The sequence below is a fragment of the Mesoplodon mirus genome (assembly GCF_964341445.2).
Source record: "Mesoplodon mirus genome assembly, chromosome: 7".
NCBI lineage: Eukaryota > Metazoa > Chordata > Mammalia > Artiodactyla > Ziphiidae > Mesoplodon > Mesoplodon mirus.
The window spans coordinates 62,338,182-62,364,103 of NC_138983.1; the positions used below are offsets into that span (position 1 = coordinate 62,338,182).

The 25,922-nt window shown below is 39.8% G+C and overlaps 1 protein-coding gene and 1 pseudogene across 3 annotated transcripts in view; one reads left to right on the plus strand and one right to left on the minus strand.

Annotated features, from left to right (window-relative positions):
• TMEM41B (transmembrane protein 41B) overlaps positions 1–11,011 on the minus strand; it is a 31,465-nt gene extending 20,454 nt beyond the window's left edge. For both annotated transcript variants that reach the window (XM_082628632.1, XM_082628631.1), the window contains exons 1-2: positions 10,922–11,011; positions 10,677–10,802 (exon numbers count right to left, since the gene is read on the minus strand). In XM_082628632.1, coding sequence (XP_082484758.1) covers positions 10,677–10,797 — 121 coding nt within the window. In that variant the 5' untranslated portion in view covers positions 10,798–10,802; positions 10,922–11,011. The remainder of the gene's footprint in view (positions 1–10,676; positions 10,803–10,921) is intronic.
• A 13,365-nt stretch (positions 11,012–24,376) lies between these two features.
• Positions 24,377–24,953, plus strand: LOC309807632 (large ribosomal subunit protein uL23-like; annotated as a pseudogene). Its single transcript has one exon. The product of its transcript is annotated as a large ribosomal subunit protein uL23-like (transcript).
• Positions 24,954–25,922: the final 969 nt, after the last annotated feature.

The window sequence follows — 25,922 nt, forward strand, 5'->3', positions numbered from 1 at the left end:
AGATAAAATAAATTTTAAAATAAAGACTGTTACAAGGGATAAGGAAGGACACTACATAATGATCAAGGGATCAATCCAAGAAGAAGATATAACAATTATAAATATTTATGCACCCAACATAGGAGCACCTCAATACACAAGGCAAATGCTAACAGCCATAAAAGGGGAAATCGACAGTAACACAATAATAGTGGGGGACTTTAATTACACCAATGGACTGATCGTCCATACAGAAAATAAATAAGGAAACACAAGCTTTAAATGACACAATAGACCAGATAGATTTAATTGATATTTATAGGATATTCCACCTGAAAGCAGTTGAAAACACTTTCTTCTCAAGTGCACATGGAACGTTCTCCAGGATAGATCACATCTTGGGTCACAAATCAAGCCTCGGAAAATTGAAGAATTGAAATCGTATCAAACATCTTTTCTGACCACAACGCTATGAGATTAGAAATCAATTACAGGGAAAAAACTGTAAAAAACACAAATACATGGAGGCTAAACAGTGTGCTGCTAAATAACCAAGAGATCACTGAAGAAATCAAAGAGGAAATTAAAAAATACACAGAAACGAATGACAACGAAAACACGACAACCCAAACCTATGGGATGCAGCAAAAGCAGTTCTAAGAGGGAAGTTTATAGCAATTCAATCTCACCTCAAGAAACAAGAAAAATCTCAAACAATCTAACCTCACACCTAAAGCAACTAGAAAAAGAAGAACAAAGAAAACCCAAAATTAGTAGAAGAAAAGAAATCATAAAGATCAGAGCAGAAATAAATGAAATAGAAATGAAAAAAACATTAGCAATGATGAATAAAACTAAGTTATTTCTTTGAGAAGGTAAACAAAATTGATAAACCTTTAGCCAGACTTACCAAGAAAAAAGGGAGGGGACTCAAATCAATAAAATTGAAATGAGAGACTTGCCTGGTGGTGCAGTTGTTAAGAATCAATGCAGGGTTCGATCCCTGGTCAGGGAACTAAGATCCCACATGCTGCATGGCAAATAAGCCCATGTGCCGCAACTACTGAGTCCGCACACCACAACTAGAGACCCCACGTGCTGCAAATAGAGAGAAGCCCATGTGCTGCACCTAGAGAAGCCCATGCGCCACAACAAAGAGCCCGCAGGCTGCAACAAAAGATCCTGCATGCTGCAACAAAGATCCAGTATGCCACAACTAAGACCTGACACAAATAAATAAATAAATAAACAAATAAATATTTTTTAAAAATAAAAATTGAAAAAATTAGAAATGAAAAAGGAGAAATTACAACCGACACTGCAGCAATACAAAGGATCATAAGAGACTACTACAAGCAACCTTATGCCAATAAAATGGACAACCTGGAAGATATGGACAAATTCTTGGAAAGGTACAACTTTCCAAGACTGAACCAGGAAGAATTAGAAAATATAAACAGACCTATCACAAGTAATGAAATTGAAACCGTAATTACAAATCTTCCAACAAACAAAAGTCCAGGACCACCTGACTTCACAGGCGAATTCTATCAAACATTTAGAGAAGAGCTAACACCTATCCTTCTCAAGCTCTTCTAAAAAATTGCAGAGGAAGGAACACTCCCAAACTCATTCAACAAGGCCACCATCACCCTGGTACCAAAAGCAGGCAAAGATATCACAAAAAAAGAAAAGTACAGGCCAATATCACTTATGAAAATAGACACAAAAATGCTCAACAAAATACTAGCAAACAGAATCCAACAACACATTAAAAAGATCATACACCATGATTAAGTGGGATTTATCCCAGGGATGCAAGGATTCTTCAATATATGCAAATCATTGTGATACACCATATTAACAAATTAAAGAATAAAAACTATATGATCATCTCAATAGATGAAGAAAAAACTTTTGACAAAATTCAACACCCATTTATGGTAAAAACTCTCCAGAAAGTGGGCATAGAGGGAACCTACCTCAACATAATAAAGGCCATATACTACAAACCCACAGCAAACATCATTCTCAATGGTCAAAAACTGAAAGTATTTCCTCTAAGATCAGGAACAAGACAAGGATGTCCACTCTCACCACTATTACTCAACATAGTATTGGAAGTCCTAGCTACAGCAATCAGAGGAGAAAAAAGAAATAAAAGGAATACAAGTTGGAAAAGAAGAAGTAAAACTGTCACTGTTTGCAGATGACATGATACTATACATAGAAAATCCTAAAGATGCCACCAGAAAACTACTAGAACTAATCAATGAATTTGGTAAGGTTGCAGGATACAAAATTAACACACAGAAATCTCTGGCATTCCTATACACTAACAACGAAAGATCAGAATGAGAAATTAAGGAAACAATCCCATTCACCACTGCAACAAAAAGAATAAAATACCTAAGAATAAACCTACCTAAGGAAGCAAAAGACCTGTACTCAGAAAACTATAAAACACTGATGAAAAAAATCAAAGATGACACAAACAGATGGAGAGATATACCACGCTCCTGGATTGTTAGAATCAATACTGTGAAAATGACTATACTACCCAAAGCAGGCTATAGGTTCAATGCAATCCCTATCAAATTATCAATGGCATTTTTCACTGAATTAGAACAAAAAATGTTACAATTTGTATGGAAACACAAAAGACCCCAAATAGCCAACGCAATCTTGAGAAAGAAAAATGGAGCTGGAAGAATCAGGCTCCTCAACTTCAGACTCTACTACAAAGCTACAGTAATCAAGAAAGTATGGTACTGGCACAAAAAACAGAAATATAGATCAATGGAACAGGATAGAAAGCCCAGAGATAAACCCATGCACATATGATCACCTTATCTTTGATAAAGGAGCCAACAATATAAAATGGAGAAAAGGCAGCCTCTTCAATAAGTGGTGCAGGGAAAACTGAACAACTACATGTAAAAGAATGAAATTAGAACACTACCTAACACCATACACAAAAGTAAACTCAAAATGGATTAAAGACCTAAATGTAGGACTGTACATTATAAAACTCTTAGAGGAAAACCACTCTGACATAAATCACAGCAAGATCTTCTATGATCCACCTCCTCGAGTAGTGAAAATAAAAGCAAAAATAAGCAAGTAGGACCTAATTAAAGTTAAAAGCTTTTGTACAGCAAAGGAAACCATAAGCAAGATGAAAAGACAACCCTCAGAATAGGAGAAAATATTTGCAAATGAATCAACAAAGGATTAATCCCAAAATATACAAACAGCTCATGCAGCTCAATATCAAAAAAACAAACAACCCAATCCAAAAATGGGCAGAAAACCTAAATAGACATTTCACCAAAGACATACAGATGGCCAAGAGGCAACATGAAAAGATGCTCAACATCACTAATTATTAGAGAAATGCAAATCAAAGCTACAATGAGGTTATCGCCTCACACCAGTCAGAATGGCCATCATCAAAAAATCTACAGGGCTTCCCTGGTGGCGCAGTGGTTGAGAGTCTGCCTGCAAATGCAGGGGATGCGGGTTCATGCCCCAGTCTGGGAGGATCTCACATGCCACGGAGCGGTTGGGCCCGTGAGCCATGGCTGTTGAGCCTGCGCGTCCAGAGCCTGTGCTCCGCAACAGGAGAGGCCACAGCCGTGAGAAGCCTGCGTCACGCAAAAAAAAAAAAAAAAAATCTACGAACAATAAATGCTGGAGAGGGTGTGGAGAAAAGGGAACCCTCCTACACTGTTAGTGGGAATGTAAATGGATACAGCCACTATGGAAAACAGTATGGTGGTTCCTTAAAGAACTAAAAATAGAACTACCATATGACCCAGCAATCCCACTACTGGGCATATACCCTGAGAAAACCATAATTCAAGAAGTTACATGTGCCCCAATGTTCACTGCAGCACTATTTACCATAGCCAGGACATGGAAACAACCTAAATGTCCATCGACAGATGAATGGATAAAGAAGATGTGGTACATATATATAATGGAATATTACTCAGCCATAAAAAGAAATGAAATTGGGTCTTTGTAGAGATGTGGATGGACCTAGAGTCTGTCATACAGAGTGAACTAAGTCAGAAAGAGAAAAACAAATATTGTATATTAACGCATATATGTGGAATCTAGAAAAACAGTACAGATGAACCTATTTGCAGGGCGGGAATAGAAATGCAGATGTAGAGAACAAACGTGTGGACACAGGCAGGGAAGGGGAGGGTGGGATGAATTGGGAGATTAGGTCTGACATAAATACACTACCATCTGTAAAATAGATAGCTAGTGGGAACCTGCTATAAAGCACAGGGAGCTCAGCGAGGTGCTCTGTGATGACCTAGATGGGTGGGAAGTGGGGGGGTCCAAGAGGGAGGGGATATATGTATACATATAGCTGATTCACTTCATTGTACAGCAGAAACTAACACAACATTGTAAGGCAATTATACTCCAATAAAAAAAAATTAAATAAATACTTCAGTAGGTAACAGTCCTCTTAAATTAAAAATTAAACAAGACATTTTTCATTGCAACTCTAAAATGTAACTACAATATTTTTCTTCCCATCATTAATTCACAAGTCCTAAGTAAGGGATCGGAGAGGAGAAAGGTGTGGACTTAACTGGACTACGGAACACCACCCTAAGCCTTCCTTGAGTACACATCTCTCTGATTGCTACTTGTTGCCTTACAGTTGGATGATGAAATATATAGACATCTGTTGAACAAAATTAACCTCCAAGTTTAACTCGATACATATTTTTTTCACTCTCTGAAAGGAAAACTTTTTCAAGTATTGTACTCAGCACAACGTAAACACAAGAAAACAGCTAATAATGCAATAAAACTATTAAAAATAAAAGTCAATTTTGAAGCTCTCCATTCTTTCAAACAAACTTGGAAATAGGGAGTGTTCCCTATTATGATTCCACAATTCTTTCTGAGTATAGTTCTAATGAATCTAGAGGCTAGCACGTAATTCATTTAGTTCTGAACAGAGATAAAAGAGATAAACTTGGGAATTCCCTGGCTGTCCAGTGGTTAGGACTCCACACTTCCATTGCTGGGGGCCCAGGTTCGATCCCTGGTCAGGGAACTAAGATCCCACAAGTCCAAGGTGCAGCCAAAAAAAAAAAAAGGTTATAAACCTTGCTTTAATGATTCAACATCTGAATGTGTAACATACACATTTATAATGTGCATCCTCCTTCTGGTTGCATTAGACACATGTTATTTAGCATTTAGAGCCACCCACAACAGTGCTTTATACATTCATTAACCTCCAAATCTTCCATCATACTAATTCCCATTCTCATTTATTCCATTATCTGTTTTCCAACCTCCTCCCAGGCCAAAGGTACAGCTAGAGAAAGATCATTGTGCTCTCTTGGCTTACAAGTTCATATGCTTCCTGCTTTTCTATCGTCAATTAAGGTTATCACTGGCAAACTATGATCCTTTTACAGTACCCTCCAAAAGGGCTATTTCAAGTCTCTTCAAGCCTTTAATTCTACTTCCCCCTAGTCTCAACCAATGAGGCTGTCTCCACACTTTAGAGAGCTTCCCAATCTCTACCTCAAGATCTGTTCACCAAATTATCTCCACTTCCCTCTTTCCCCTTATCTTTGCATCAAATGCCAACACACTTCCTTGCAGATCTTGCTCTCAGAATTATCTCATCTCCGTTCACTGAATATCTTCAATTCTTCCCGCTAACAAGCAACTCTTCTCTAACTTCTAATATGCATATATCTATCCTGAAAAATCAAAACTTAACCTTAATGCCCCTGTAGTAGCTCTCTATTTCTCTTATAACTTTCATATCAATACCTTTTGAAAAGCAAAATCTTTATATCTACAAGATTTTAGGAATCATTCTTACTGGTCATCTAGTCCACTAGTTCTAGACCTACAGAATCCTACCATGGAGGAAGCAAAAGACCCATCTCCCCTGAGGACACAGTTTACAGGAACTCTAACAAGTTTTTCAGAGTTCTTTTTTTTTTAATTTCTTTGGCTGCATGGGGTCTTAGTTGTGGCACGCAGGCTCTTTGTTGCAGCACGTGGGATCTTGTGTGGTGCGCGAGCTTCTCTAGTTGCAGCAAGTGGGCTTCTCTCTAGTTGTGGCGTGTGGGCTCCAGAGCACATGGGCTCAGTAGTTGCACTGCGCAGGCTCCAGGGTGCCCGGGCTCAGTAGTTGCAGCACACAGGCTTAGATGCCCCACGGCATGTGGGATCTTAGTTCCCCGACCAGGGATTGAACCCACGTCCCTTGCATTGGAAGGCAGATTTTTAACCACTGGACCACCAGGGAATTCCCTCTAACAAGTTTTTTATGGTTACAAGAATCTATTGTAATATTTTTGGAAGTAAATTTTATCTCAAGCTTAAAATTTTTTTAATTATATATTAATAATCAAAAATGGTAGTATCATCAAGTATAAATTTAAACAGCTAAAATAACTTTTTTATAAAATATAAAGAATTAACCATTAAAAAAACACACAGAGAGAAAGCATGCTTGCAGGCAGCAGAAGAAAGAGCACTACCTATCCTGTATAAAGATACTCATTCTCTGATGTTTATGCCCTGCATCTCTGCTACCATTCAACCCACACAGCCTCACTCACTATCATCAACCACTTTCAGGCACTTCCCCTATTCAGCGAAGACTAAGCCAAGCTTCAAGCAAACTTTTCATAATCCTAAAAGATACATCTATTTAGATGATTCATCCAGCCTCAAAATTCTTAGACTTTCATTTCTATTCAACTTTAGCCACCCACTTCCAGTGGTACACTAAGTTCTTACACTACCTGAGACTGCTCTATCTTGGATATTTTAAATTCCAACATGCCATTCCTTGATCGTCTTTATTCTTTCATGAACTTAACACCTCCATTTTCTCCCTCTGTTGGGCTCCTCACTTCTCTTCCTTCTATGCCCAGCCTGGACTCCATGGTATATCCAGCAGCACCTCTGATTACAATCCTCACTCTTTCCTTATAGCTTATCTAACCCAAAATCAGTGTTTCAAGCTCACTTTCTTCATTCCTACACCAAGATGGTTGAGCACAAGTAGAGAAAAATCATGAGTGACCCATCACAGAAATCCACGTCAATGGGAAAACTGACTTAGCCTCATTTCTACTCCCTTTTTTTAGGTGTTGAACATGAATCAGGCTGAGCCAATTAGGTTATTCTTACCCTCTGACGATAGGTTCAGGGATAAGCATTTGATCTGAGGCAATCTAATCAGAGTTAATATCTAAATTTGTATTGCTAATACTTAGAAAAAGATTCTCAAAATTATCAAGGAAGCATTTAGCTTACCTGGACCTTCAAGAGGAACCAACCTTAAGGTAAAGCTGCTATCAGGTAAGCAAAACAAGATATGAAAGAAATCTGATCCTGATGATATCACTGAGCCACTGGTCCCAGACTGAAGCCAGTGAATCCCACTTAATCTCTCAACTTTCTGGTTATATGAACCAATAAACCTCCTTTTAGCAAAGCTTCTGATTGTGTTTTCTACTGATTACAAGCAAAAGAATCCTGATATATAATATTTGGGTTGAGACTGACATCAACACATCATACTAATACCTTGGTTGACGTCCAAATGCCAATTTTAGTCTTAGTTCCCAGTTATCAGTAATCAGAGCTTTCTTCTTCCTCTAAGCCAGTACCTAGCTCATAGCAGACGCTCAAAGGATATTTGTTGAACCACATTAGCAAGGCAGAACCTAGAACAGGCATCTGAGAGGGATTTATTATCCAATTTTGAACAATACTGTCTCCTAAGAGCTGTAAAACCAACTTCAGGACAGTGTTTCCCAAACATTTTTGGCTGCTTTCCACAATAAGTACTGTATTTTATATCGTGATATGATACACACAAAATCTATATAACTGAAAAATAAAATTCAAAGAATACTTACCCCCTACTACATGCAAAGAACTCTGCTATTTTCTCTTCCATTTTTTTAAATGGCTCATGATTACCCATCAAATTCATTTCACACCGCTCACAAAGGTATGACCTATATATTGGAAAACATGGTCCTAGGAGTTCTCTTAAATCAAAATGGGGAACTTCTATGATTTGCGAGTAAAAAGATCAGCCAGGGCAAACAACAAAAGAAAATAAAACACCTGGTCCAGGTACCCTTGCACACAGAGTAGGTCAAGAGCCTCTCAAGTAGTAATACCTCTTGTCTCTCACCCTTTCTAATCATGCAAGAATTAGACTTTCAGTGTTATTGCCTTGCTCAAATCATCACAGCGGTCCTCAGTAAGACTCAGACGTCGGACTAGAGTCAAGGCAAGGAATCCACTAAATGTACCAAACACTGCATGTGAGGTGTAAAGTATTTCAAGCATACACACAATGACAACTATTTGTCAAAATTATGTAGATGTATCAGTTAATAAAAATAAAAATTTATTTAAAAATACAAATACATGGAATTTATAGAAACACTCTATTACCATGTATTTCTCAAGAGTTAATAAAAATTTTTTTTCTCTAAAACCTTTCCTTTTCTGAATAAAAATTAAAAAAAAAAGAAATCCTATACTACTGACAAGTTTATCTCTTTATAGACACACACAAAAGGTTCACACTAACTAACCTTCAAGCCTAATGTTTCCCCCACCCAGAATCCTTTTCTGTTCTCTCTACTAACCCAAACCCTACTTCTCTATGAAGGCGTGCCTTCACATCTCTTCCCTCTGTCTTCCTATAGATTTGTAGTCCACAGAAGTCATTTGACAGCATCACAAAAGTAACTTTGTTGAATGTGTTGTTCAAATGTTAAAATACAATAAACAATTGTAAAAGCACTTTGGCCGGGCTTCCCTGGTGGCGCGGTGGTTGGGAGTCTGCCTGCCGATGCGGGGGACGCGGGTTCGGGCCCCGGTCCGGGAGACTCCCACATGCCGTGGAGCGGCTAGGCCCGTGAGCTATGGCCGCTGAGCCTGCGCGTCCGGAGCCTGTGCTCCGCAACGGGAGGGGCCACGACAGTGAGAGGCCCGCGTACCGCTAAAAAAAAAAAAAAAAAAAAAAAAGCACTTTGGCAGTTTCAAGGTCTTATTTTCTGAACAGCTTAAGGTTAAAAAAAATAATAATAATAAAATAACTAACTGCTATCCCAAACCAAATGACAATCTTTAGGGATGTCCTATCTGGACAACATGGAAAATACTTCTTAAGTATTTTCCTATCTGGAAAATACTTTTTCAGGAAGCCCTTAGATTACTGTCATTCTCAGTTGCAGCATCATCAAAACAAGGTCACTGTCATTTAGAGTGGATTTATACCTTGACAACACTTCATTTCTGGTTTTTGAAGTTATTTGGCTCTATTGTCTATAAGGTGTAAAAATATCCAAATATATAAAGCCGAAAAGACCCAAATTAGACTGGAGACATTTTAAATTATTTGAAAATAAAATACCATTTTCTGCAAGACGTTTTCTAAATTTTTCATATGTTTTAAATTTGATTCAAAAAATTTCAGCTGATGGGAATTCCCTCGCAGTACGGAGGTTAAGGACTCGGCACTTTCACTACCAGGACACGGGCTCGATCCCTGGTCAGGGAACTAAGAGCCACACGGCACGGCCAAAAAAAAAATTTCAGCTGAATGTTAATTATCTCCATATATAAATATATTTTTTAAGTGTATAATACTTTACTGATGACTATAGTTACAATGTCGCTAGACACTCTTAAAAGATCCTCTCTTTACCCATCACTGGTGGTGGAACACATCAGTGTGAGTAAGCTGCAGACAACTTAATGGGCATTTGTTAGGATCTCTCCAAGTTTATGGGCCTTGAAAGCACTTAAGGAGCTTAAATCGCTTCAACTGCTGAAAAGCAATGAAAACTCTACGCCCAGATGAAATCAAAGTATTTAGTTTCTAGGTACACTTTTTTTCTTAAAATAATATTTGAGGCCCTGAGAAATGCCAGGATGGCGTAGTGGAAAAAAAACTTGAGAATAAGAGATCTTAGCTATAATAGTAATTGCTAACATTTATTCAGCCTTCACTTCATATAAGCCAAACATTACACTAAATCCTTTATGTGAATTATTTTGTTTAATCCACGCACCAATCTTAAGTAGATATTACTATTATTAATATTATCACCATCCCCACTGTACAGTTCAGATACTGAGCTTTTGAAGGATAACAAGTCCAAAGTCTTAAGTGGTAGAGCAGGGACGCAAACCCAAGTGTTCTTGCCACCTCGAAGCGGCACCTGGACGTAGTTAAATCCTTGCTTTTAGCCAATACTTCACTAATCTGGCTTTCTGACTTTGTGCAAGTTATATATCCACTCTGGACCTCAGTTTTCTCATCTATAAAAATAAAGCAACGAATGCTAACGTTCCTTCCAGTTCTGCCTAACTTCAATATTATCAACCTTACAATCTCCCTGAGCGTCAACCAGCCAGTGTTATTCCTTCTTCTAATTTAACTCAGCTAAAAAAGCATTTACGAACCCACTAGGTGTCCGGCCTTGTGGTAGGCCGTAGCCTAGGTCCCCCACTCTGCTCCCGTCCCTAGATGCCAACAGGCCCCCCTTCCACCCGCAAATCCCCTGGACCCGCTGGGGTCCTTTCTCCTCCGAAGCCCCTCACGGCACACTCACGCCTCTGGGCCAGCCCCAGCTCTGGTTCCCAGGTCTACTCACCCTTCAGGTGGTCTCCGCTGCCTGGCGCCGAGGGACCCCGCGGCCCCGCTGCCTTGTCTCCCGGAGGGGTCGTATGGAGTGCCCCCGTTTGCGACCTTTCGACAACTCTGCTTTTCGTCATGGCTGCTGCAGGGAAGGTGGAGGAAGCGGGGTGATGCCGCGGCCCCTTAACAACAACTACACGGCAGGCTCCTTACAACACCCAGGGGCCACAGCCACAGCCACTTCCGGGACAACGACCTTACCTGAGACGACCTCAGGCCCGCGAGCACAGCGAAGCCGAGCCGGATCCCGCAGCGCCTACTCGGACTAGGCTCCGCCCCGCCCCGCCCCCGAGGCTCGCGCGCTCGCGCCCGCCCAGTAACCGCGAGACAAGTCAGGGTCCCCGCCCGCCCCACTTGCTGCCCCGCCCCGCATCATGACTGCGCGGAGCATGCGCAGTCACGGCCCCGGAGTCAGCGGGTGTGACTCAGAGAAGCAGGCGTCCGAAGCGCAGCTCCAATTATCCGGAAGTGCGATCTCAGAGATTGTAATGCCTTTGTCCTGGCGACCGGAAGTGCCCGGGAATGATTAGTTGGAGTTTCGCGGTGGATGCTGATTCAGCTGACTCCTTTCTCTACCAATTCGAGAATCTGTCTTGGTCTGAAGATGTTGGAAAACATAAAGCCTGAGCCGAACCCACCGAGTTTTAGGAAACTAAGGCTCAAGGAGCCCGTAATCTGTGAAGGTCACAGGGTGGCAGAAATCGGTTTAGAATCCAGTTTTCTTGTTCCCAAGCAAATGCTTTCCCACGTCATCGCCCTGCCACCCCTCATTTGTAAATCCAGGTCAGCTCATTTATCTTTTCCTTTCGTAGAGCCCAAACGTACCTTTCTGGCGGTTACTTTTTCCACTCCTACCTCTCAGAGTGGTATTCAGCTTACTCACTTCTGAATGTATTGGAATTCTCTCTTGAAAGTAACTTGGCAATGTGTATAAAAATACTGATTGTTCCTATCCAGTAATTAAATTTCTAAGAAGCTATTCTGTGGGAATAAACATGCAGAGGGAGTTATTCCTAACGGGATTATTTCTTAGTATAATAGTAAATGGGGAAGCAATCTAAAAACCCAACACCAAAGAATGGTTAGGTAAATGATGGGAGAACCAATCAGTGGAACTGTTTTATGTACACATCCTCTGCCTACTTATATTAAGACCTTCAGTGACCACTCTAAGAGGTAGCTTCCCATTTAATTCCTTCATGGCCGTTTTTAAAAGCAATAATTATTTGGATTATTCGTTTACTTGTTTATTGTCTGCCTCCACCTCTAGAATGTAAGCTCCATTAAGGTAAGGGGCCTTGTCTTTTTGTCCACCATTGTATCCCCAAGGAGATGACAGTGCCAACACCTAAGAGGGCATTCAATAAATATGTTGAATAGATTTTCAACCATAAAAAATTACGAAGAGGGGCTTCCCTGGTGGCACAGGGGTTAAGAATCTGCCTGCCAAGGCAGGGGACATGGGTTCAAGCCCTGGTCTGGGAAGATCCCACATGCCATGGAGCAGCTAAGCCTGCGAGCCACAACTACTGAGCCCATGTGCCACAACTACTGAAGCCCACACACCTAGAGCCTGTGCTCCGCAACAAGAGAAGCCACTGCAATGACGAGCCCACGCACCACAATGAAGAGTAGCCCCCGCTCGCTGCAACTAGAGAAAGCCCGCGTGCAGCAACGAAGACCCAATGTAGCCAAAAAAAAAAAAAAAAAAACTCAGAGACTAATAATGCGGATGACGCTTATTCAGAAACAAATTCCAAGAGATAACTATAAAAAACAAAACAAAAATATTAGAAGGAATACATAAGCAAGTAAATTTATATCTTTGGAATAGAGGTCTTCTTGAGCAAGTTGCAAAACTATTAACTTAAACCCTTGATATATTTTACTAAAAAAAATTTTTTAAGCACCAAAAAATAAACTCTAGGAACAGACTGAGAAAAAATATTTGTCACATAAATAAGAATTACTACAAATCAATAAGAAAAGCACAACTCAACAGAAAAGTGGACAAGATATGAATAATAAATTCATAGAAGAAAAATTAAATAGCCAACAAATTAGGAAAAGATGAACAAGTTCATTAATACAGTGTGATGGCACTGAGAGGTGTATAGATTGCAATAGCAGAAGAGAGGAGTGTCTAAATTAGAATGGAGCTGCAGTGAAGGTCTCCTAAGAAGAATGATTATTAAATGGATTTAAAGGATGAGAGGGAATTAACAAAGGAAAGGAGGAGAAAACAGCTTTTGTGAATGCTAGAAGCTACTGCTTATCTTTGTTTTTTTAATTATTATTATTTATTTATTTATTTATTTTTGGCTGCATGGGGTCTTCGTTGCTGCGCGCAGGCTTTCTCTAGTTGCAGCGAGCAGGGGCTACTCATCGTTGCAGTGCATGGGCTTCTCATTGCATTGGCTTCTCTTGTTGCAGAGCACAGGCTGTAGGTGTGCGGGCTTTAGTAGTTGTGGCACACAGGCTCAGTAGTTGTGGTGCAGGGGCTTCGTTGCTCCGAGGCATGTGGGATCTTCCCGGACCAGGGATGGAACCTGTGTCCCCTGCATTGGCAGGCGGATTCTTAACCACTGCTTATCTTTGTAAAGGAGCTTTAAGCAAAGAATAGGAGAATGGAAAAAAGTGAGATAAGACAAGGGCATTATCACAAAGTGCTAGAAGTTTGAACTTAATCCTGAAAGATACCTGAAGCCATTGAAGAACTTTTTTAACTGGAGAGAGATGTATTAAGATTTGTATTTTAGAAAGCTTATCCTTACTGCCCAGTGACAGAATTAGAGGAGTGTCACACTAGCAGCAGAAAGAGAAGCTAAGAAGTTATTGTAATAATCCCAGCTAGACCCAGCGTAGTGGACTGGAAACAAAGATGGTGTCAGATATGAGATAATGTGAGAAAAATTATTTTTAAACTTTTATTTAATTACATGAGTAAATACATACTAGTTATTCCAGAAAAAACTGAAAAAACAAACAGAAAAATATAAAAATCATCACTAATAACACCATCCATAGATAATCATGATATTTGGGATTTATCCTTCTGGAATATTAGAAATGTTAACTAAGGAAGTTGAATCTAGGGGAGTAATGCCCTAATTAGACAAGGATATTAAGTGAGAGTGAAGGGATTAGGTGTTCAAGGAATTTCTGGTTTAGGAGGCTGAGGGGAATATTTGTGCCTAAGATTACAGGAAGAGGAGTCACACTGGAGGGAAAGATGCTGAATTTTGTTTTGGATACTGTCTATCTATACTTCCTTGCTTCCTGACTTCTATCATCTTTTCTCACCTGAAACTCCTCTCCTTATAGTCACCAGTGAGCTTCTTCTCATTGGATTCAGTTTTTAGTCATTTGCTGCCTCTCTCCATTGCTTAATAGATTAACTGCTCCCTCCTTCATGGTTTCCATGACAATTCTCTGACCACTTAGTAAACTCTTTTGGAGGAAACTTCTTTTTTCCTTTCCCTTAAAAGCTGGCATCTCCCCTAGATATCCACTCTCTTCTCAGTCTACAAACTTTTTCTAGGCAATCTTGGCCATGACTTCAATAACCACTTATACATACATAGATAAAAAAATTTTATTTCAAACACCAGAACTATACTCATAACACTTATTAGACATTTATACCAGGGTGTGCCACAAGCACCTCAAACTCAGAATATCCAAATCTGAAATCAACTTTATCCTTACAAACTTTAAACACTTCCTGTATTCACAGTCTTGGGAGATGGCACCTTCAGTTCCCCTTTTGCTTGAGCCAGAAACCTAAGAACTCTCATTTAACATTCATTAAATTCAACTTGTTGAATGAATGATGAATGAATGAATTCCTCTTGTCTTTCACACCACATCCAAACACTGGGTCTAGTCAGATCTCCATCTCCTCTTCCTTACCTTCCTCATTCAGATCTCATGACCTCTCTTCTCGCTCACCTCTAAGCAATTTTCCATATTACCACTAGAGTGGTCTCTGAGAGACCATCTTGAAGCCCTTCATGGTGTGACACAAGCTCAAATGGTCTAGCTGACTCTGAATCTAACGTGAATAAACAAATAAATGAATAAAAGAAACCATTCCAAACCACATATAGTACCCTGAACATGCCATACTCATTTGTGCTACTGTGCCTTTGCAATAGTTGTCCCTCTGCCTTAAATGTCTTCTCCCCAGTGTTTCTCTATGATCAATTACTGCTTATCTTAGAAGAGTTGTCCTAAAGGTACCTACCAATCATGACAGGCACTTCCTCCCCTGGATTGACTCTATGTTAGTAATTATCTAATTATATTTAATTGTTTACTTTGTTGGGGGGGAGGGGCACACCACATGGCATGTGGGATCTTAGTTCCCTGACTAAGGATTGTACCTGTGCCCCCTGCATTGGAAGCATGGAGTCTTAACCACTGGACCACCAGGGTAGTCCCCTAATTGTCTACTTATTATCTGCCACCAGACTATAAGCCCCTTTGGTGATTCAGCATGGTGCCTTTCTCAATATGTTTTTGTACAATGAATGCCTTGAGATACATGAAAGCTCTCCAAATGCATATGATCACTAGATAGTTAAATGCACAAATGAAAAAAGAAGGCTGAGAGGGGTAGACCTGTATCAGGAAATATTAAAAAATATTATAGGGCTTCCCTGGTAGCGCAGTGGTTGAGAGTCTGCCTGCCGATGCAGGGGACACGGGTTCGTGCCCCGGTCCGGGAAGATCCCACATGCCGCGGAGCGGCTGGGCCTGTGAGCCATGGTCACTGGGCCTGCGCGTCCGGAGCCTGTGCTCCACAACGGGAGAGGCCACAACAATAAGAGGCCCGCGTACCGCAAAAAAAAAACAACCAAAAAACAAAAAAATATTATAAAGTAATTAAAACAGGGATGTACTGGATCAGGAAAAATGTAGGTAAACAAATGAGATTAAGTAGACCCACATAATCATAGGGATTAGTATATGATAAAGGAGGCATTTTATTTTTTTTCAATTAAAAAATTTTTTAATTTGTTTCAAAGTTAAACCCAAGACACATTGACTTCATAGGAAATCCACTGAGAAATGTTTTTCTAGGCTGAACACCTGTTTCCCTTTAGTCTCCCCCAGCAGAGCATGTACATGTTAATTACTTTCATTTTATAATCACCGCTGTCCCACCACTATACCAAGAATACCTAAACTGTGTGTGTGGTATTCTGAATGTTCTTAGTTATACCCTAATTTCACTAACTGCAAAAGATTTTCTGGGATAACCTGTCACTTGAATTCTTTGGCTACTTTTGAAGATGAAGTCCAAAGAACTCTTAAATGATTCTCCTTTGTGTGGGGGGGGTTATTTTATAGGCATTAGCAACTAGCACCTGGGGCTGTGCTGATCCCATCTGGCATCACTGGGAGACAACCTGTAAACCAAAGAATCATTTGATGCAACAGGCAACTAAGTGACTCAAAACTGAAGGTTAAATTTAAAGAAAAAACTAATTTAGAGAAAAAAAGGGCAAGTCTAGAGGAACTCATTCTAGAAAATGAATCATTATGCCTGTGTGTGTGTGTGTGTGTGTGTGTGTGTGTGTCTAAGGCACAACCAGATCAATTCAGTGCATGCTGGTAGGTCCCAGATGACTCAAAGGAGGCATTTTATTTATTTATTTATTTTTCCGGTACGCGGGCCTCTCACTGTTGTGGTCTCTCCCGTTGCGGAGCACAGGCTCCGGACGCGCAGGCTCAGCGGCCGTGGCTCATGGGCCCAGCCGCTCCGCGGCATGTGGGATCTTCCTGGACCGGGGCACGAACCTGTGTCCCCTGCATCGGCAGGCGGACTCTCAACCACTGCGCCACCAGGGAAGCCCCTCAAAGGAGGCATTTTAAACCAGAAGAAAAAAGGATAGATTATTTAATAAATGGTACTAGGATAATTGTCTAACCAATTTTTTAAATCAGATATCTATCATATACTATATATAAAATTAATTATCAGATGATATTAAAGCTTTAAATTTAATAATAAGAACTATGAAAGTACAGAAAGATAAAATAGAGAAAACGTTTTTTTTTTTTTTTTTTTTCTTTTTGCGGTATGCGGGCCTCTCACTGTTGTGGCCTCTCCCGTTGCGGAGCACAGGCTCCGGATGCGCAGGCCCAGCTGCCATGGCTCACGGGCCCAGCCGCTCCGCGGCATATGGGATCCTCCCAGACCGGGGCACGAACCCATATCCCCTGCATCGGCAGGCGGACTCTCAACCACTGCGCCACCAGGGAGGCCCCTCGTTTTTATTATCTTGAGCAAAAAGACCTTTCTTGGGCTTCCCTGGTGGCGCAGTGGTTGAGAGTCTGCCTGCCGATTTAGGGGACACGGGTTCGTGCCCCGGTCTCGGAAGATCCCACATGCCTCGGAGCAGTTAGGCCCGTGAGCCATGGCAGCTGAGCCTGCGCGTCCGGAGCCTGTGCTCCGCGGCGGGAGAGGCCACAACAGTGAGAGGCCCGTGTACCGCAAAAAAAAAAAAGACCTTTCTTAGTATAACCTATAAGAAAGCCTCTGATTTATCCCTGTGCAAATTTAAAACAGAATTTAGCACCCATCACACACCCAAAGGAAAATCTACTCCACAAAACAATAATGAATAATGTAGAGATTACTGAATTGTTTGAAGAGAAACAGAGAGACCGTTAATAAATTTTTCTAGACATTTTTGTTCTTCCCTCTTATTGTCAGCACCTCACTTTTTCTCCCCCCTCGTAATCTCTAGAGCAGACACAGTGCTTTTCTGCTTTCAGTCTTGACTCACAGGCCCTGGAGGTCTAGCCTTTGTGCAAGCATAGCAAATATTTATCTAATAAAAGTTGAAAAGCTTTTTTAAGGATCTAAAATTAATATTGGAATAAGGAAGACATTAAAATATATTTTACATAAAGAAATATGGACATAATTTAAGTTTGCAGCTTGCTGAATATTCAGACTCAAGAGGGGCATCTCCAAGTCAAGAGACAGAACAGTACCAACACCCAGAATACCCAATACTTCCTTCCAAGTCACTATTCACCCTCCCCAAGAAAAACCACTGGAAAAGCCTCTTAAAATATAATGCAAAACCTAAAGCCAATTTGAGATTTCCCTATCTAGCCATGACAAAGTAATTGGTACCACACCAGCCTTCCCACTGCAAAGAACTAGGAAACTAGGCAAAATATCTGAAACAACTGTTTTTAGATGCTGAACAATAGTCAGTCAAGGACTATGATCCTTGAGAGAAGGGAAACAAATGAGTCTCATGATTGCATGGTCTTCTGCCTAGAGGCACTTTCTGAACCACAGCACAAGAAGGGGTAGCCCAAAGAGGGCACAGTGGTATTACTAGGCCAAAGAGAACAGGATGGGAGTTCAAGGCGACCACTAAGGCTGGAATTTGCAGGGCAGGACACCAGAGAGGAACAAAGAAGAAGCTCCAGATAGCTGCATAGGAATCTCCTTGGGTTTTTGGTTGAAAACCTGCCCAAGCCAGCGTAAGACCACATGAGGTGGAGCAAAGAAAAATGCTCGCAAAATAACAGATACTGGAAAGCTGTGAGCTGTGTGGAGATTCCAGAGCTTACATGGGACTGGAAGACATTAAAGTTCCACTAAACCAGAGTGAAAAAAGCTCGTGACCAAGTTTGGCATTCAGAAAAGACACCAGAAAGGCAAAGCCTTAGTATTAGAGCTAATCTAACCCTAGAGAAAAGGCTGCTTTAGACATAACACTAATACAGATTAAACACAAGATTCAAAGGATTGATTTGATGCACAAGTAAATTAACTGTCTACAGAACAAAATTCAATTATTTTTATTGAGGTAAAATTGATATATAACATTATATAAATTTTAGGCGTACAACATTATAAATTAATATTTGTATACACTGCAAAGTGATCACCACTAGTTACCATCTAGTTACCATCCATTACCACACAGTTGATCCCCTTCACCCATCTCATCCTCTCCCCACTTCCCTTCCTCTCTGCTAACCACCAATATTTTCTCTGTATCTATGAGTTTGTTTTTGTTTTGTTTGTTCATTTGTTTTTTAGATTCCACACATAAGTTAACTCATATGGTATCTGTCTTTCTCCCCGAGTTATTTCACTCAGCATAGTACCTTCAAGGTCCATCCATGTTTCCATGTTGTCGCAAGTGGCAAGATTTCATTCTTTTTATGGCTGTATAGTATTGCACTGTAATCTGTATATCTGTATATCTTTATCCATTCATCCAATCATAGACACTTAAATTGTTTACATATCTTAGCTATTGTAAATAATGCCACAATGAACACAGGGGTGTATTTATCTTTTTAAATTCGTGGTTTTGTATTCTTTAGATAAATACCAGGAAGTGGAATACTTGGATCTCATGTCAGTTCTCTTTTTAATTTTTTGAGGAACCTCCATACTGCTTTCCATAGCAGCCGCACCAATTTACATCCCCACCAACAGGGCTCCCTTTTCTCCACATCCTCTCCGATACTTATTATTTCTTGTCTTTTTGATAGTAGTCATTCTCTGATAATAGTCATTCTCTTTGTGGTTTTGATTTGCATTTCTCTGATAACTAGTGATGTTGAACATCTTTTCATGTGCCTGTTGGCCATCTGTATGTCTTCTTTGGAAAAATGTCTATTCAGATCTTCTGCACATTTTTCAATTGAATTGTTTGTTTTTGTTGTTGTTGAGTTGTGTGAGTTCTTTATATATTTTGGATATTAACTCCATATCAGATATATGATTTGCAAATATCTTCTCCCATTCAGTAGGTTGCATTTTCATTCTGTTGATGATTTCCTTTGCTGTGCCGCAGCTCAATTTTTTTAAAAAGAAAATAAAATCAAGAAGTTTTATAGCATGGGATCCACAATGTTCAGCATGCAATCTAAAATTACTAGGCACTCAAAGATTCAGGAAAAGGTGACCCATAATCAGAAGAAAAATCAGTCAGTAGAGACCCAGAAATGACTTTTTTTTTAAAGCTATTGTGAATATGTTTAAGGATTTAAAGGAAACCATGAACATAATAAGGGGACAAACAAGAAATACCACTAAGGAAATGTAACCTGTAAAGCAGAACAAAACAGAAATTCTGGAACTAAAAATACGATACCTGAAGTGAAAAATTAACTAGATGGGTTTAACATCAAGTTAGACACTACAAAAAAAAGGCCAGTGAACTTAAAGACAGGGCAAAATAAATCTTCCAAATTGTAGCACAGAGAGAAAAAGGCAGAGTCCAATGTATTATATGTCTAATTAGAACTTCAGAAAGAAAGAAGAGAAAAATTAGGATATTTGAAGTACTTTTTAAAATAATGGTCAATTTTTTTTTACAGATTTGTTGAAAACAATAAGCCCAAAGATCAAAAAGTTAATTGAACCCCGAGCAGGATAAATATAAAGAAAAACACAGACCTGTCATGATGATATTGACAGCCAGAGATGAACAGAAAATCTTTGGAACAGCCAGAGGGGGTTTGGAGAAAAAATACATTTCATTCAGGGGAACAGAAAAAGAACGAATGCAAACTTCTTGTAGAAAAATAATGCAAATAAGAAGAAAATGGAACAACTTCCTTAAAGTGCTTAAAGAAAATAAAATCAAAACTGTGGACTGAGAATTTTAAATCCAGCAGAAATAGCTTCAAATACAAAGGTGAAAGAAGGATATTTCAGTTAAACAAAAACTGAGAGATTTGTCATCAGCAGACTTAAAATACAAGAAATGTTGAAGGAAAATGATGGCAGAAGGAAATGCAGACCTACAGAGGAATGAAGAGTGCCAAAAATAGACGGGTAACTATAAAAGACTTTTTTCTTCATTATATAGTTTTTATGGGATAATTGGTAATCATATATCACTGGTGGGAGTATTAAATTGTACAACCACTTTGGAAAAAGTTTTGGCAGTTTCTTATAAAGCTAAACAAACACCTGTTTTATGACCTAGCAGTGCCACTCTTAAGTATAGTTTAAAATACATGTCCAGGGCTTCCCTGGTGGCGCAGTGGTTGAGAATCCGCCTGCCGATGCAGGGGACGCGGGTTCGTGCCCCGGTCTGGGAAGATCCCACATGCCGCGGAGCGGCTGGGCCCGTGAGCCATGGCCGCTGAGCCTGTGCGTCCGGAGCCTGCGCTCCGCAACGGGAGGGGCCACAACAGTGAGAGGCCCACGTACCACAAAAAAATAAAAATAAAAAAAAATAAAAAATAAAATAAAATACATGTCCACAAAAAGACTTATACACAAATATTCCTAGCAGTTTTAGTTACAATAGCTAAAAACTGGAAACAGGTAGTATGAAGACATTGTCCCTGAAATGGGGTGGGCTAGTGTAGGGTGTCAGAGCCTGGACAAAATGAGGAGACTCGGTCAGCATAGGGGTTTAAAACCCAAGCAGAGTGGGGAGGGTGTCCTTATAGAGAAGCAGCCCAGTGTGGACTTTCAGAGCCCAAGCCAGGTGTGTCAGAGGTCCCAAGACCACCCCCAAGTTCAATGATTAACTAGCAGGACTTAGCACACAGTCATACTCATGGCTATGATTTATTACAGCAAAATGATGCAAACCAAAATCAGCAAAGAGAAAGGCATATGGGGCAAAGTTCAAAGGAAACCATGCACAAACTTCTAAGAGTTCTCTCTCAGTGGAATCACAGGGAACATGCTTAGTTCCTCCAGCAACAAACTGTGACAACATGTGTGAAATGTTATCTATCAGGAAGCTCGTAAGATTCAGAACCCAAGGTTTTTATCAAAAGTTGGTCACAAAGGTACTCCATGCCTGTATATACAAAAATTCCAGATTCCCACAAGGAAAGCAAGTTGTTCAGGATAAACCACATTATTTATACAAAGAGTTTGGGCACAGTGAACCATTCTTATCAGTATGGGGAAGGTGGGAACCCTCCTGAATTCCAGGGTACTAGGTGCCAGCCAAGGACCAAACTTGTACACAATCCCTTCTAGCAATAGCAGTCTCAGGCCTTCTGGATGAACTCTTCTGCACATCAGGTGACAGGGTATCCTTGAGGAGGGGCGGCTCAAAGCAGGTTTTCAAAGCCAAAGAAGGTTGAGGAGAGTGTCCACACAGGGGGCAGTGATGGTACTAGCCTGGTACTGGGAGTCAAAGTCAAAACTGGGTGAAAAATGCATCTATATAGGGCAACCTGGTTCAAGGTGTTGGAGTCAAATGGGATAAGGTGAGCATCTACACAGGAGAGAGAAGGGTGCAGCAATAAGAGATTGGTTACAAACTGGTAGATTGATAAAAAATAAGTAACAATATTAGGATAATAGTGGCCTGGATTTTCTTACCATCATTAGAGTTAAAAACATGTGAAGGGAGAAAAGTAGACTGAAACTTGTGATGTTGGGGGTATTGAAATTGGAGGTATCAGTCTGAAATCATGGTTTTCAATAGATAGATAGATGGAAGTAGGAATGAATATAAATGTAAATGAGGGTGTCTACCAAAAGGGCCTGGAGCAGTGACACCTCAAGGACAATGAATATACTTAGTGTTAAGATCTTGGTTCTAAGTAATATTTTTCACTTCTTGGAGAAATGGCTAATTACAGGGTTAATTACAGGCATGGAAAAATACAAGATGAGTCTGGAGCATCTTGTACAAGAAACAAGGACGTGCTCAAAGAATGATAGGGACATATCAAAAGGACAAGAGCCAGCTTGAAGAGGCTCCAGTGGCCAAATTGGGTATAACTTGAGTTGCAAAATAAATAATGATATATATTTTTAAATATTTATCCATTTATTTATTTTGGTTGCACTGGGTCTTAGTTGCGGCAGGTGGTCTCCTTAGTTGAGGCACTCAGGCTCTTTAGTGTGGCATGCGAACTCTTAGTTGTGGTATGCATGTGGGATCTAGTTCCCTGACCAGGGATGGAACCCGGGCCACTTGCATTGGGAGTGTGGAGTCTAAACCACTGTGCCACCAGGGCGGTCCCAAAACAAATAATGATATTAACAGACTATAACTCATTGGATAAAATATGAAATCATGAATTTATGTTGATAAAAAATCAATGAATAAATTTAAAGTTTGATGAAAATTGAATATTTACATAGTTTTGAAATATCTATCATAAAAATATTGCTTAATTACAAAACGAAAAAGAGTAACTTTATATCCCACTCAAATGATTCAAGAAAAAAATTCTTTGTACTACTGGCAACAATTCTGAAAGAAATAAATACACAAGTCACAGTTATAGTCGGACATTTTTACCACTTATCTCTCAGTAATTAACAGAACAAGTAGTTGTTCTGTATTCTGATTGTGATATTGGTTATGCACATCTATATATTTGCTAATCTTCATAGAACAGTACTGTATGATAATTTTTATTTTTTAATTAATTTTATTGGAATATAGTTGCTTTACATTGTTGTGTATGATAATTTTTTTTTTTTTTCTTTTTTTGTGCAGTACGTGGGCTTCTCACTACTGTGGCCTCTCCTGTTGTGGAGCACAGGCTCCGGATGCGCAGGCTCAGCGGCCATGGCTCACGGGCCCAGCCGCTCCATGGCATGTGGGATCTTCCCGGACCGGAGCACGAACCCGTGTCCCCCGCATCGGCAGGCGGACTCTCAACCACTGCGCCACCAGGGAAGCCCTGTATGATAATTTTTAAATAAAATAGTAAATAATAATAATATCTACATATATAGTTGGTGAGGAAAAATCTTAAATTTTCTATGGCTGGACAATCAAACTAAGACAGAAAGGAAAAAAAAAATGACATGACCCCTTTATGGTAGGCCTTTCCCAATGTGCACTGTGCATCTACATTATACATTACCCAGACCTTCTCAAAGCAGGAGGATGAAATCAAACTTTGAGAAAAAGCTGGTCCCTTTCTTCAGATGCCAGCATTGTAATTCTATGATTAATATTTCTTTTTCATCTCACACAAAGGGTCACATTGACCAAGGGCTTGTTCTGTATGTGCATAACTGACTAAAAACAAAAAACAAAAAAACTGATGAACTGTGTGCACAATGCTAACATTTCAATATGATACATTAATTCTTTGTCTCAAAAATGTATAAAACTGCATCTCTAACTCCTGGTTAATGGAGCAGTTCTTAGAGTTTCTGAGAATCTGTTTCCCGGGTTATAATCCTCAGTTTGTCTTGAATAATATTCTCTTTTCTTTCTTCTTAGCTTGATTGTTATTTGATTTTTCATTGACATAATAGAGAGAGTGGCAAAGTAAATCAATAAAGTAACTTTACACCTTAAGGAACTTGAAAAAGGAGCAAACTAAAACAATAGCTAGCAGTAGGAAGGGAGTAATAAAGAACAGAATGGAGACAAATACAATATAGAATGGAAAAACAATAGAGAAAATCAATAAAACCAAGAGCTTTTTCTTAAAAAAATTGACAAATATTTAGCTAGATTGACTAAGATACAAAGCAAGAAAAATTAAAGTATTAAAATCAGAAAATAAATTGTTACCAAAGTTCATGTGCCCGCTGCACAGTGAGGCCAAATAAACTGAAACATCGGAGTTTGAAGCAGAGAAAGGTTTATTGAAGTAGGATATTTCTACAGATTTTACAGAAATGAAAAGGATTATAAGAGAATACTGTGGCTTTTCACAAAGATGGTGCTGAAAGCGAAGAAGGAAGCCCCTGCCCCTCCCAAAGCTGAAGCCAAAGCAAAGGATTTGAAGGCCAAGACCACAGTGCTGAAAAGCATCCATAGCCACGCAAAAAAGATCCGGACATCACTCACCTTCCAACCGCCCAAAACACTGTGGCTCAGAAGGCAGCCCAAATGTCCTCAGAAGAGTGCCCCTAGGAGAAACAAACTTGACCACTATGGCATCATCAAGTTCCCCCTCACCACCAAGTTAGCCATGAAGAAAATAGAAGACAACAACATACTGGTGTTCATTGTGGATATCAAGGCCAACAAGCACCAGATCAGACAGGCTGTGAAGAAGCTCTATGACATTGATGTGGCCAAGGTGAACACCCTGATAAGGCCTGATGGAGAGAAGAAGCGTATGTTCAACTGGCTCCTGATTACGATGCTTTGGAAGTTGCCAACAAAATTGAGATTATCTAAACTGAGTCCAGTTGGTAATTTTAAATATAAAAGTTTTCACTAAAAAAAAAGAGGATACTGTGATGAACAGTTTGCTTCAGGGAGAGGAACTGGGTGGCAGGGAAACAGTGAGATTTTACTTTTGGAATTTTGTCCCAAATGAATGAATAATATATTTAACCAATAACAGCAATAAACATATGAGCACAAGAATAGATAAAAATGAAAATAATTTATTAAAGTATAAATTATTTTTACTGTATTTTCTAAAGTTTTTGCAACAGGCTTGTGTTACCTTCATGATTGGAATAAAAACAAAGAAGATATTTTAAATGTTCGTAATGTTAGTATGCGTACAATTTTTATTGTTTCTTTAATATATCAAGTCTTACCTCTTCTTTGACTAGAGGAATTTAGTGAAAACAGCATCTTCTCCTTGGCTATGAGCAGGAACTGGAACCCCTAAGTTTTGCACTTCCAGGTGAGGAGACCTCACCCTGAACTAGGAATGGAAACAGTTTAGAAACAGAAAAAGAAGAGTAGTTTCTCAGGGAGCCAAAGAAATAAGATGTTGTCCTAGAAATAGGTTGGAATGTGGTGGCTGGACTCAGGCATTTAGAACTAATTTTTAAGTCCCAGTGTTCAGGCAGCTGTCAGACAAGGCAGGCCAGAAGCCAATGGAAACCAGCTGGTAAAGCTGGAAAGAAGCAGGCTATGTATGTGGGGTAGGCAGGGTCGGCACCTTCACATACTGGCACAGCAGTGAGTTCTGTCCCCAAACTGAGTGGGAAAAGGGCTGGGCTCCAGTCAAGAACAACCAGCCAGGTCAAACTCTCTGGATTGACATCACACTTGTGCCAAAAGAATGCAGGCATCTCAAACTGCCTTTTCATTTGTGCTGGATGGAGAGAGTGTTGGCAAGAGTCTGAATGGTTCAAGGCTTTGAGGCTTGGCCCTCTGTCCCGTTTCTCTCAGTGCTGCTATTTGCCCAGGCCAGTAAAGAATCCTGGTCTCTAAAGAGTCAAGATTATCTGAACAAGTCAGAATAGAATAACTTTAAAAAATGAACATTTTTATTTTTAAAAATTATTTTT